The sequence below is a fragment of the Acomys minous genome, assembly GCF_964271855.1.
Source record: "Acomys minous genome assembly, chromosome: 19".
Taxonomy (NCBI): domain Eukaryota; kingdom Metazoa; phylum Chordata; class Mammalia; order Rodentia; family Muridae; genus Acomys; species Acomys minous.
Genome location: NC_140499.1, coordinates 66,328,291 through 66,342,134, shown reverse-complemented (window position 1 = coordinate 66,342,134; position 13,844 = coordinate 66,328,291). Strand labels below are relative to the sequence as shown.

The 13,844-nt window shown below is 52.3% G+C and overlaps 1 protein-coding gene across 2 annotated transcripts; it reads left to right on the top strand.

The window, feature by feature from the left end:
• Window positions 1–6,461: 6,461 nt before the first annotated feature.
• On the top strand, window positions 6,462–13,721 carry CA14 (carbonic anhydrase 14). Of its 2 annotated transcripts, XM_084769610.1 has the most exons (11): window positions 6,462–6,775; window positions 8,856–8,876; window positions 9,930–10,109; window positions 11,028–11,170; window positions 11,348–11,443; window positions 11,590–11,656; window positions 11,926–12,083; window positions 12,160–12,280; window positions 12,506–12,526; window positions 12,633–12,717; window positions 13,299–13,721. In XM_084769610.1, exons 1-11 carry the CDS (start codon window positions 6,721–6,723, stop codon window positions 13,363–13,365), a joined length of 1,014 nt encoding a protein of 337 aa, XP_084625736.1. In that variant the 5' UTR covers window positions 6,462–6,720; the 3' UTR covers window positions 13,366–13,721. The 2 variants fall into 2 exon arrangements, with proteins under 2 accessions (XP_084625736.1, XP_084625735.1); XM_084769609.1 differs by lacking the exon at window positions 8,856–8,876 and having other exon boundaries at window positions 6,573–6,775.
• Window positions 13,722–13,844: the final 123 nt, after the last annotated feature.

Below are 13,844 nucleotides of genomic sequence, written 5' to 3'. Positions count from 1 at the left end.
CACTTGCGAGCACAGCACTAGGCTTGAGACAAGAAGATTACTTCAAGTTCCAGGACCACCTGGACTGCTGAGTAAGACCCTATCTCAAAATGATGATGACAAGGATGACGTAGATGAAAGGCCGGAGAGATGCTCAGGGGGTGAGAGCACTGGCTGCCCCTGCAGAGGACCAGGGTTCGGTTTTTAGGATTTACATGGTGGCTTACAGCCACCTCTAACTCTAGTTTCAACGGACCCGAAACCCACTCCTTTACTCACACGGAGCACTTACATACCTACAGAGAAAATACTAGTACAAATAAAATAAATTCATCTTAAAAAAAAAAAAAGATTTATTATTATGTACACAGTGCTCTGCCTGCATGTACACCTGCAGCCCAGAAGAGGGCACCAGATCACAGTATGGATGGTTGTGAGCCACCATGTGGTTGCTGGGAATTGAACTCTGGACCTCTGGAGGAGCAGCCACTGCTCTTAACCTCTGAGCCATTTCTCCAGCCTCCTTAATTAATCTTTAAAATGATAATAACTTAAAATAAAAACTAAAAAGTTTCAACCAGGCAGATTACACACCTGTGATCTTGGTGTTTGGGAACTCAAGTTGGAGGGCCAAGAATTGAAGGTTAGCCTTGGCTACACAGGGAGTTTGTGTCTAGCCTGAGTTACATGAAGGCAGAGAAGGGGGTAGGGAGGAATGAGGCAGAGTGAGGCAGCCACCAGGACAAAGGGAAGCAGTCATTACACCCCAGGGCCCCTCCCTCCTCCCACAGGAAATAGTTTGCTACACTCATCAGGGGGCCTCCTGTGACAGCCTGTTCGTTGGTGTGAGGGTGGTGCAGGCACTGCCCACCTAGAAGGGGCCGACGTTATGGGATTATCGCCCGGCTGAATCACAGTGGTCACAGTGCTGATACCAAGTGTGAGTACTAATGGTTGTCACGGCCCCATCCTCCCCACCCCCACTCCAGCCCCCACCCCACCCCCCGCCCCGGAGCACCGAGGCTCCCCTCACACCCAGCCATCAGCACAGAGATAGTCCCACTGTCTATTCTAGGCGCTGGATAAAATCTGCATCCCCGAGAGACTCGGAAGTGTGTAGGCTCAATTTTCTTTCTTTTTTTTTTTTTAGGCTCAATTTTCTTAACAATTATATTTTATTACGAACTTATTAACCCAGAGTACCTCACTTATAACCCGACTAACCTAAACAATAGGAAAAGGAGATTAAAGAATACAGTAATGAAGCCCTAAGTATATCAATTCCGAGGAACGATTCTCCTGGCGTAGTCAGCAGGATTTCTTCTGCTGGAACCTGGAGCAACCGGAACCCGGAACCTCAGCCGGAGCTGGAGCCCTGAAGCCTTTCCTGGAGCGGTTCTCTCTGGGAGCGCCTCGAAGCGGAGCAATGAACAGCCAAAACTATCCCAAGTCTCCAAAGGCCCCACCTCTTGTTTTTGGCTCACATTTGTACCTCCTCTCAGCATTTGTTCAAGGATGTTTTTCAGCTGCTTAACAACCAATCTCCCTGACATGGTGGTTGACTTCTAAAGGGATAAACATCACCTGCTCTTTCATAAGTCTTTTTCTCATCCCCCACTTGTTATTTGTTTGTTTGTTTATTGTTTGGGGGAGGTTTTGTTTTGTTTTTGTTTTTCGAGACAGAGTTTCTCTGTGTAGCCTTGGCTGTCCTGGACTCACTCTGTAGACCAGGCTGGCCTCGAACTCACAGGGATCCACCTGCTACTGCCTCCCGAGTGCTAGGATTAAAGGTGTGTGCCACCACAGCCCAGCCCATATCCCCCACTTGTGAGCTAAACAAAAAACATGTTTATCTCCTTCAGAAGAGTTTTAGGGGGCTGGAGAGATGGCTCAGTGGTTAAGAGTACTGTCTGCTCTTCCGGAGGTCATGAGTTCAATTCCCAGCAACCACATGGTGGCTCACAACTATCTATAATGTGATCTGGTGCCCTCTTTCGGAGTTCAGGTGTACATGCAGGCAGAATACTGAATGCATAATAAAGAAATAAATCTTTTTTAAAAAAAAAGAGTTTTAGGGCACTTTTAATTTCTAAGCCATGACTAGCACCCAGGACCTAGAAGTGCTTAAAATATGTCAGGGAGGGAATTGTTGCTAACCTCAGAGAATATGGTGACCACGGGGTGGATAGATGACTTTAAACTCTACAAAGAATGGCAAATTCACCACTTGTGCTTCCAGGTATGGGGCAGATGCTCTCAGGTGACAATGTCCTGCAGGCTAACTGTACCTCACCCAGGTACCTGCTAGAACTGCAGGCCTCTGGGGACCAGCAGAATGCCTCAATGGGAAAGATGCTTGATGTTAAACAAAAAGACCTATGTTCAAGGCGCGGTGGCGCACGCCTTTAATCCCAGCACTCAGGAGGCAGAGGCAGGCGGATCGCTGTGAGTTTGAGGCCAGCCTGGTCTACAAAGCGAGTCCAGGACAGTCAAGGCTACACAGACAGACCCTGTCTTGAAAAACAAAACAAAAAAAACCTATGTTCAACACCCACCTCCCCCGCCACTTCGCCACCCCGCAGCTCACATGTTGGAAAGAACCAGTTCCCACAATTTGTCCTCTGACTTCCACACTTGTGCCCAAACACATGCACACAAAAGCAAGTAAATGGAAAGGAAGGAAGGAAACCTCTAGACGCACAGGCGTGGTGGGACACGACTTCAATCCCAGCAATGGGGAGGCAGAGGCAAGCAGATCTCTGTGAGTTCGAGACCAGCCTGGTCTACAGAGTGAGTTCCAGGACAGGCTGGGCCATGTAGAGAGATCTTGTCTCAAAAACAAACAAAAAACAAGAGACGACAAAAACCTGAGATGTGACGGTGCAGGCTGGAGCCCTGTACCACGTGTACAAGGTGACTCTAATGCTCACCAAGGCTTGAGAGCCAGCGGTGCAGAGAAACGCTCACGGGGGCTTGGGCTGCATTTCTGGTTCAGCCCAATAGCTTTCTCATCAACCACAGCTGAATCCCTAAATCCCTCAAAATCCATTCTCCACAGGGCATGACAGGCAGTTTGGATGGACGCCTAAGGGCCCGCTGCTCTAAAAGGCTGTGGGACTGCAGAAGATCAGAGGATATGAATGTCTGCTCCACGGGGAGATTCACTCACTCGATCCACAGGTATCCGTAAGCCCAGCAGTGCTCTGGGCATGGAACCAATCCTCAACGAAAGTTTCCTTTCTTTCTTTCTTCTTATTTATTTATTATTACGTACACAGTGCTCTGCCTGCATGTACACCTGCAGCCCAGAAGAGGGCGCCAGATCACACTATGGATGGTTGTGAGCCACCATGTGGTTGCTGGGAATTGAAATCAGGACCTCTGGAAGAGCAGTCAGTGCTCTTAACCTCTGAGCATTTCTCCAGCCTCTATTTTGGTTTTCTGAGACAGGTTTCTCTGTGTGTAGCCCTGGCTGTCCTGGACTCGCTTTGTAGACCAGGCTGGCCTCGAACTCACAGCGATCCACCTGCCTCTGCCTCCCGAGTGCTGGGATTAAAGGCATGTGCCACCAAGACCGGCATAGAATCACTTTTTAATTAGAAACAAGAAACAAAAAACAAAAACAAACCCAGCAACATTTCTGACAACGCGTTTACCTGCCCTCTGTCCACAGGATTCTCACCCAGCACCCCTCAGCCTGGGAAGCTGGGAGGAGAAAGACTCAGAGGGTCCAGTCTCCCGCTCATCCCAGTCCGCAGAGACTGGAAGCACTTTTGTGTTTGCCGAGGGGTTTCCCGACCGAGGCCTCAGAAGTGAAGGGTGTAATACTAAACGCGGTTACCTATCGAACTAGAATGTTCCTCCATGGTATCATTTCAGTTCACACACGCTCTCGGCTTCTCTTTCTGTTTGCTAGATGTCTGTCTCTCGGTTCTGTCATTGCCTCTTCTAGAAAATCTACTTATCTAATCTGTCTCTTTGCTGATGGTGGTCTCCTTCTGACTCCCTCTTTTACCAACCCTCTTGTACCCCACCACCAAACTCGGGGCACTGAGTGGGTTTGCTACAGGACAGTTTTCAAGTAGAGAGTGTAAATACCTAAGTTAAGATCCTGTGAGAAAAGACAAACAGAAAGTCACCTCCCGGGTGATCTGACATTCACGACTCACTGCTTTGCAAGGACAGGAGGTGGCGCCATTCCGCAGTGGAACGTCCCCGGTTTGTTGGACTTTGGGCCAGGTGCTGGGCGAGAAGCGGGTATGGGAGCGAGAAAGGCAACCCTGAAACAAAGACTGAGAGGAAACTGCCTGGAGAAAGTCGCAGGACTCAGTCACCTTCTGGTTGTTGTTGGTTCTTCTCATTTCAGGCAGATCGCTGTGAGTTCGAGGCCAGCCTAGGCTACACAGAGAGACCCTGTCTCTGGGGAAATAATATTTTAATGATTTTGGTTTCTTGTATCTGCATTGCTGTTTTGGCTGCATGTACGCCTGTGTGAGGGTGTCAGGTCCCCCTGGAACTGGAGTCACACAGTCAGTTGTGAGCTACCATGTGGTTGCTGGGAATTGAACCCAGTCTTCTGGAAAGGCAGCCGGCGCTTTCGACCACGGAGCCATCTCTCCAGCCCACCTCCACCGCCGGTCTAAGATTTCTTTTGTGAAGCAATGGTCAACCGTGTAGGCAAAGTCCGCAAAGCCCCAGCACCGACTGATGTCCAGAAGGAATCCCGTTTTAAATTTTTTAAATTCATAGAGAAGCCAGGAGGTGGCGCCAAGCGATGCGTACTTCCTGCCCGAGAGGCAGAATCGCGCTCGCTGAGGCTCCAGGGGAGCTCTGTTCTGATGGGGGGGGGGGGGGTCCTTCTATCCCAACCTCTTTCCGGCCTGTTCTCCTCCACCCCACGCCGCCTCACCCCCTATTAACTTCCCTGATTGCAAAGAAGTCTTAACTTACATTTTACATCTTTCATTCTTCCTAGATGGGATGAATCGGGTTTTGGAAGAACTTCAAGACGGGAAACTTTTCTTTAGGGAACGAAGAATTCGCAAGGCGATGAAAACATTTTTTTTTAAAGTAACATTTAAAAAAATAAAAATTCCTTGCTCTGAAGCTCAGTCACGGGACAGAACAGCGCTCGGAGCTCCTGTCTCCGCAAGAGTGATGACCCAGCGCATGCATTATTCGGTTCATTTGGCTTTTATCCCGCGTCCTTGATTGGCTTCTGCTCCCTTTGTTTTTGGCTATTTGTTCGTGGCAAGGAGGGCAGAAAGACCTCACATAGGTGCACGCCCTGGGCTAGTGAAAGGGTACGGAGGAGAGAGGTTTCCCCGTCCAGCTTGAAATTATCTGCGTTTTTTTCATACTCGCTAATCAGGTACTTAGGATGTACATTCCGACCGGGATTTCTAGTCCCGTGGGGGGAGCGCGCACACCAGCTCACATTCCTAAGACGCCACGCAGCCTCCATGCGCCACTAACCAACTCCGCCGTGGCAGGTCTCACTTGGTCCCATTGGACCAGCCTGGACCCTTTGTTGGGTGGGCGGGAAGCCCCTGGACCCCTCACCCACCTGGTCACATGGCCTCTCTCTCTCTCTGGCCCCTCCCCTCCCTTTCTCTGGAGTCCGCCTTTTTTCTCATGGTGACAGTTAATTGTTTCCACAGTTCACCCACCGCTCCTCCTGCCCCCGGCCTCTCTGCAAGGGGTCAGTGTCCTCTTCAGTGACAAAAGGCGCCCTAGATCTGGGCTCCCCGGGGAGGGAGGTGGCTGGGTCTGGTAGTTAGAATGCTGTCTCTCCCTGGTGCTGTGACAACCCCTCCCCCGCTGTGCACACAAATGGGCTTTATAAGGCAAACAAAACCGCACCCCCCACCCCAGGCTACGCAGGCACGTGGACCTAAGCCTCATCCAGGGGAAGGGGGTGGTGACTGGCACCACCGAAAGGCAGCGCGGAAGACACAATTCTTTCCGTCCCGCTTCTCGCTATCCACAATCCAGGTTTTAAACTTTGACTTCCCAGTCCCCACCTGCGCCCTGAGCCCCCAACTTCTGTTCCCTTAATCTCCCAAGTCCGAATCCTTCCAGGCCCCAAACAGCTCAACGTCTCTTGGTTTCGGAAACAGGTTCCCCGCCAGCTGTCCCACAGGGATGTGCTCTTCAGGGAGGCGAACGAGAACGCAGTGTCCTAAGAGTGAGAGGTGCGAACCCCCCCCCCTTGCCTGCCCGAGAGTTCCAGGGGACACCCATCTGAGTGGCCTTGTAAATGGCAAAGGAAGAGCGTGCTCCAGCTGCGCTCCTGAGCCAAGGCCAGGACGCAGGGCTCGGCTGGGCCATCCTGCATACCTAATCCGCTATTTAAGGAGCTGCTCGCCTGCAGCCCAGGCACCACCCCCTCCTCACGTACACCGGTTCAGAGCCACCTTAAAAGCGGGAGGCAACTGTGAAGCTGCTGGCCAGCAAGTGGTGTAGAGAGTACGGAGGGACACACGGAGAGGAAGGAGAGAGAGAGAGAGAGAGAGAGAGAGAGAGAGAGAGAGAGAGAGAGAGAGAGAGAGAGAGAGAGAGAGAGAGAGAGAGATTGAGATTGATTTATACTGGTATCCAGAAGTTCGTGCTAACCTGTGGAAAATCAAATCCCTGGGAGCGGCAGAGACTGAGACAAGAAGAAAAGAGAGACCGCCAGGAACTCCTCTCTCGCTCCCCACCCCTCTCTTGTTGCCCCCTGTGCCCCACTGTGTGGATAATATGTTGCTCTTCGCTCTCTTGTTAAAGGTGACTTGGATCCTGGCTGCAGAAGGGGGTAGGTACATCTGGGTTTGTGCTAATGTCCACACATAGCCATGTGTACTTAAGTGGGGGAGGAGAGGGTTAGTAAAGAGACGCCTGGGGGCTGGGGGGGGGGCTGGGGGGAGGAAAGGCACCGGGTGGGAGAGAGGTATGGTGGAGTTCCCTCCCTTTTCCTCTGTAGCCTCGCTACTACTGCTGTTGCTGAGGCAGGGGAGAGCTAGCCCGAGGCCAGCATGTGAATACTCTCAAGTGTAGGAAAGTTGGCCAGCCACAGCTGCTCTTTCCCCACTGCCCTAGTCCCAGGGAGCGCTCCTGGCCTTCTTTGTTTGTGCACTGTGCTGGCTGGCTAGGGAGACCAGGGTGGGGAGGGACGCCCGCTACAAGACCGCCCAACTTACCCTGGCTCCCAGCTGATCGGGGCTAGCCTCACGACCTGCCAAGGTGCCCTCTTCACTGCTCGGAGACGCTAACCAATTGGTCAGAAGTTTGCTCAGCTCTTTATGGTGTCATAAGGATTTGGGGGAGTCGGAAAGAGGGATGGAGACAGTTGGGAAAATCAAACCATGGCGTTCCTGGGGGCCAGGAATGCCTTAAGGATTCATACAGCTCTTTTTTGTTGTTGTTACTTGTTTTGTTTTAATTTTCTTTTATTTTTTATTGTTGTGGTTGTTGAGGCAAGGTTTTATGTGGCCAGACTTGTCTCAAATCACTACATAGCCGAGGCTAGACTGGACCCTCTTGCCCCTGGCTCCCAGCTGTACACGCCTTGCTTGGCACTTAGTAGGTGAGGGACTGGGGTTTGTTGGAGGGAGGGGAGGGTTATCTAGAAAGCCAGAAGAAGACGGGGCCAAGGGGACGAGATGAAATGAAGAGCTATAAAATCTTTTCTGAGAAGAAGCAGTTTGGAAAAAGGGGGAAGAAAGTATTCGAAACAGCTCAGAACATTTTGCAGGAAGGGCAGGGCACCTTCTTGAAGCCAGGGGACTTTTGTTGTTGGTGCATCCCAGAGAGATAGTGGATGACTGGGGCTGTTTAGCAACGCTTCCTGAGCTGAGGAATGGGCCCCTGGGGGCAGACCACCGATGAGACCCAAAGCATCTCACAAGTGCGAGCAGACAGGTGTTAGGCAGCGCATGCTTGGGATCCCAGCACTCAGGGGGCTGAGGCAGGATTGCCACAGGGTGGAGATCAGCCTGAACCAGGAGTGAGTACAGGGCCAGTAGGGACTACATAGCAAAACCAAGTCTCAAACAAATGAAATAAATAAAGGATTAACAAAGAGGGAACGGAACTTAAGGTTTCTCCCACTTTCTAGATTTAAGCAATACAAGGCAGTCTACAAGAATTTTCTCCTAGAAGCAGGTTAGCCATGGAGGGGGGGGCTAAATCCCAGCGTTTTTGGCCAGAGACAGAAGAACTGCACGGGAGCCTGGCATGTGATCCGGCTGGCAGCTGTCTGCTCTCCACACAATGCTTCACTTTCATCCTGTCCTTGCCAGCCTGGCTGCCTGTGCCCACCCACCACCCTCAACCTAGAACAGGCCCTACCCTGACTCCTGCCTTTCTTGAGCCATCTGAGAGCGCAAGGGCAGCTTCCCCCTGGAGCTGAGGGGGAACCACCAGCGCTGTGCTTTCACCCGCGGTGCGCTCGGTGCGACTAGGCGAAGGACTAACGGCCCTTCCTGCCTTCAGTAGCGCTGCCACACACTCAACTTGTTTCCATCCTCTTTTGCTCTTTATCCTTCCAAGCCCTCTGCCCACACCCTCACCCTCCCAACCCGAGCCGACTTGGCTCCAGCTGCAGGGGTCGGGGCAGTGAAGGGTTGGACCCGCCTGCACATCTGGATCCAGGTTAATTTTAGTCTCCCGGCTTTATCTCTTTTCATTGCTCCTCCCTCTTTTCTCATTAACCACGAACACGGCCTGGCCAGTTATTTTAAACAGGACCCCCGGCCTTTCCACCGCGGTGTCCAGTTTCAGTGCTTGGGAAGCGAGGGCGGAGAGAGAGCAGAAGGGGGGGGCGGGGGCGCGGGGGGGGGGGGGGGAGAAGACAGCAGAGCCACTGCTCCAGGCTCAATCACCCTCTCTTACAGGTCACCACTGGACATATGAAGGTGAGAGCAGAACCCAAGGTCAACCGGCACCCACTTTACCCCGACCCTCTCACCAGGCACATGTCCCAGGGGGAGAAGAGGAGCTTTTCTTGAGTCCCGCCCACCAGCTCCTTTCCCGCACAGACACACAAACACGTGTGGCTGCTAGACCCTGCTCTAATCATTAAATCCCACGTCTCCTGATTCTGCAGAAAAGACAATGAGTCCCCCATAAGTCCGGGTGCAAATAAGCCCCTGAAGCGAACTGGGTAGGGAGAGGCCGAGCTCCGCTGCGGGTCTTCTGCCTCTTTACCCTAACTGGTCCTGCCTCTGAAACTAGTCAGGGCCTGAGGTCAGGAGGAAAAGCTGGCAGAATACTGTGACTCTAGGGACAGCGGAACTCAATCCCTCTGAACCTCTGATTAATGATCTTTCTGGAGCCAAAGCAAGGTCCAGTGTGAGAGTAAGAAATGAGTGGTAGAGCCAGGCGTGGTGGCGCACGCCTTTAATCCCAGCACTCGGGAGGCAGAGGTGGGCGGATCGCTGCGAGTTCGAGGCCAGCCTGGTCTACAAAGTGAGTCCAGGACGGTCAAGGCTACACAGAGAGAGACCCTGTCTCGGAAAAAAAAAGAAAAAGAAAGAAAGAAATGAGTGGTAGAAAGGATATCTGAACCCCAAAACTACTTGATAGGGGGCCCAAAAAGAATCCATCTGTTAGCCTGGCGTGGTGGTGCGCCCCTTTAATGCCAGCGTTCAGGAGGCAGAGGCAGTCGGATTGCTGTGAGTTCGAGGCCAGCCTGGTCTACAAAGTGAGTCCAGGACAGCCAAGGCTACATAGAGAAACCCTGTCTCAAAAAAAAGAAAGAAAGAAAGAAAGAGAAAGCTACCACTCTCCCACTAACTAGAACAGCTGCAGAGGCACCCCAGCTTCTGGGGAGTGCAGTGGGGACGCCCACCTCTCCCAGCCCTACCCAACTGGGTGGAGAGAGAGAGGTAGGTTTCCTCTTCCACTATAACATGGGGCGGGTGCTGTGGGGCTGGGCAAGTTTCCATGGTAACCTGCCCCTCCACCAGGCCCACACGGTCAGGACCACTGGCCAAGCTCTTACCCTGCATGTGGAGGCGACGCCCAGTCCCCCATCGATATCCAGACAGACGGTGTGATATTCGATCCCGATCTGCCTGCTGTGCAGCCCCATGGATATGACCAGCCTGGTACTGAGCCTTTGGATCTACACAATAATGGCCATACAGGTAAAAGACCCAGCTCCGGTTCAAATCTTAAAGAGCCAGGGGAAGATGGGTAGTGGTGGTGCACACCTTCAATCCCTGCATTCAGGAGGCAGAAGCACTTGGATATACCTGAGTTCAAGGCCAGCCTGACCTACAGTGAGTTCCAGGAGGCTACACAGAGAAGCCTGGCCCAGTAGTGCACGCCTGTAATCCGAGCACTCGGGAGGCAGAGGCAGGTGGATCGCTGTGAGTTCGAGGCCAGCCTGGTCTACAAAGCAAGTCCAGGACAGCCAAGGCTACACACAGAGAGACCCTGTCTTGAAAAAACAAAACAAACAAACAAACAAAAAATAATTAAGTTCAGGGGCTGGAGAGATGGCTCAGCTGTTATGAGCACTGTCTGCTCTTCCAGAGGTCCTGAGTTCAATTCCCAGCAACCACAGGGTGGCTCACAACCATCTATAGTGGAGTTTGGTGCCCTCTTCTGTAATACATGCAAATAGAACACTCATATAAATAAATAAATATTAAAAAAAAAAAAAAAGGAACGAAGTTCAGAATCAAGCAATGGTGGCACAGTTCTTTAATCCCAGAGCTCAGGGAAGCAGAGAGAGGCAGATCACTGCGAGTTCAAGGCCAGCCTGGTCTACAAGTGCAAGTTCTACATAGCCAGGGCTACCCAGAGAAACCCTGCCTAGAAGAAATTTAAAAAACAAGAAAGAATGAGGTTGGGGCTCCTGCAGCTAAGGTTGGATGTGTGTCTGATCAGGTTTAGCGTGTCAGTCATGGCACTGGCTAGAAAGCTACAGCCTGGGACAGGCGCTCACCGCCTCTGGGAGGGAGAAGGGAGAGGAGAGCCAAGTGGCCCGTGTGGGGGCAAACTGGGGTGGAAACTGCCCACCTCCCCCCACCAATCCTACCCTTGCTCTTTCCTCACAGTGCAGCTCTCCCTGCCCCCAACCCTGCATCTGGGTGGACTGCCCCGCAAGTACACAGCGGCCCAGCTCCACCTGCACTGGGGTCAGAAAGGGTCCCAGGAGGGGTCTGAGCACCAGATCGACAGTGAAGCCACAGCTGCGGAGGTACCAGGGAGCTAGGACCGGGTGACGCGGTCAGGTTGAGCTTAGACAGAGGATGGAGATCCTGCGGAAGGAATATAGCTTTGCGGGCAGAGACTTGACCCAGGCAGCTGAGGTGGGGGCTGAAGCCAAAGCCTTGGAGGGAATGAAGGAACATCGCTCTCTCCTCTCTCCCTTCAGCTCCACGTGGTCCATTATGACTCAGAGACCTACGGCAGCTTGACAGAGGCTGCTCAGAAGCCACAGGGCCTGGCTGTCCTAGGCATCTTGATTGAGGTCAGTAACCCCTGGCGTGTCTCAGGACGAGCTTCACCCCTTAATTTGCATCCCTTAGGCCTGTTTTGTTCCTGGCCTCTCTAAAATTTACCCACGAGCTCTTCTTACTCCAAACACATGCGTCTGCCACAACACTCCCGTTACAGGTGGGTGAGACGGAAAACCCAGCTTACGATCACATCCTGAGTCATCTGCATGAAATAAGACATAAAGGTGAGCTCTAAAAGCCCGAGCCGGGGCGTGGCGCACGCCTTTAAATCCCAGCACTCGGGAGGCAGAGGCAGGCAGATCACTGTGAGTTCGAGGCCAGCCTGGTCTACAGAGAGAAAGCCCATTTCAAAAAACAAAACAAAAACCAAAAAGATTCAACTGCAGGGTGCTTTCAAAACCTAACCTGGGAGGTTTTGCCGGGAGGCAGCGAGTTGGCAGTAGATTCTGCTTAGAGGAGTCCAGGAAGGCAGACTCTTGGTCTCTTCCCCCAGATCAGAAGACCTCAGTGCCTCCCTTCAGTGTGAGGGAGCTGTTCCCGCAACAGCTGGAGCAGTTCTTCCGCTACAACGGCTCACTCACGACGCCCCCCTGCTACCAGAGTGTGCTCTGGACAGTCTTCAACAGAAGGGCCCAGATTTCCATGGGACAGGTGAGTGCTGAGGAAGTGCCCTAACTGCAGACGCCTGCCCACAGCCCAGGGTGACTTCTCCACTTCTGCTCCTCAGTTAGAAAAGCTCCAGGGGACCTTGTTCTCCACAGAAGAGGGGCCACCTGAAGCCCTGGTACAGAACTACAGAGCGCCCCAGCCTCTCAACCAGAGGGCCATCTTTGCTTCTTTCAGTCAAGGTGACTTACAAGGTTCAGAAGAGGTGGGAGCCTGAGCTGAAAGGCATGGAACAGTGAGCCCCTGGGGGGGAGGCGGCGGCCAGGGGGAACGGGGTTCCCAGTATCCTTGGACTGGGAGCCAGCTGTAGCAGTAGATGCCCAGGCCGTCTTCCAGGTGTGGAAGCAGAGCCCCGAGATGGGAGGCTGTGTTGAAAGCCCTCTAACCAACGTTCTCCTCCTCTGCAGTGGGATCACTGTATACCACAGGTAGGTACGGCGGCCCTATGCAGCTATGTGAGGGGGTGCGGATCCCAGCCTAGGAGGACAGGCTTGGGACCTGGCAGGCTGGGCTGACTTCTTTTATCTACCCCAGGGGAGATGCTGGGTCTAGGCGTGGGAATCTTGGCTGGATGTCTCTGCCTCCTCCTGGCCGTTTATTTCATCGCTCGAAAAATTAGGTGAGCTCCTGCTCTCTACTCCTATTAGAAAACATTCTCAGAGGCTGGGTGTGGTGGCGCACACCTTTAATCCCAGCACTAGGGAGGCAGAGGCAGGGGGAGCTCCAAGTTCGAGGCCAGCCTGGTCTACAGAGTGAGTCCAGGACAGCCAAGGCTATACAGAGAGACCCTGTCTCAAAAAAAAGAAAGAAAAAGAAAAAAAGGAGGGAGGGGGGGAGCATTCTCAGCCAGGCATGGTGGTGTACGACTTTAATCCCAACACTTGGAAGGCAAGAGGAGGACCTTGGTGCATTCAAGGCCAGACTGGTCTACACAGTGAGACAAATGCTCCCCCACGCCCCCCAAAAAATTCTCCAGGGCTGTAGCTTAGTTACCTCCTACACACAAAACCCTGGTTTGATCCCTAGCACCACATTAGGCCTGGCACGCTGGCACACACTTGTAATGCCAACACTCAGGAGCTGGAGGAGAAACTGGTCATGATCAGATACTTACTGAGTTTTTTTAGAAAAGTATTTCCTATTCTACTTCTGACCTCACTTAGGACGTGGTCACTCCAATGAACTGTTGCTCCCTTCTAGGAAGAAGAGGCTGGGGAACCGGAAAAGTGTTGTCTTCACCTCGGCACGGGCTGCCACAGAGGCATAAGCTGTCTAGAGATGTCACAGGTGCCTTCCCTTCATACTGGTCGGGGAAGCATTCTAAGGGATGCAGGGACTGGGCTACCATGTCCTCCTAAATACCACCTCCCCCACCCCACAGGCCAGAGAAGCAAGGCCTCAGTTCTTTAAGGAAGAGCGGGGCCTTTGTCCTCTCTGCGCTGTAGGTCTGTTTTGTCTTTAGTTTGACGCTCAGGAGATGTTCTGACATTCCTCCCCTGGATGGTCATGCTCCCTCCCATACACACACACTTCGTAATTTTCCTCTAGGAAAAAGGGCTGCTGCTGCGATTTTAATTATTTTTTGCTCAATATATATTTGAAAATTAAAGTTTTTGACCTTAATCCTGATCTGTCTTTTGTAAAGGCTTCCTCTGTCCTTTGGGAGACAGGCATAGAGGAAAAAGAAAACTGCGGGATTAACTGCTTGTTTCCTATTCCCCCTGCTTCTGGGAAAAGTTAACTCAG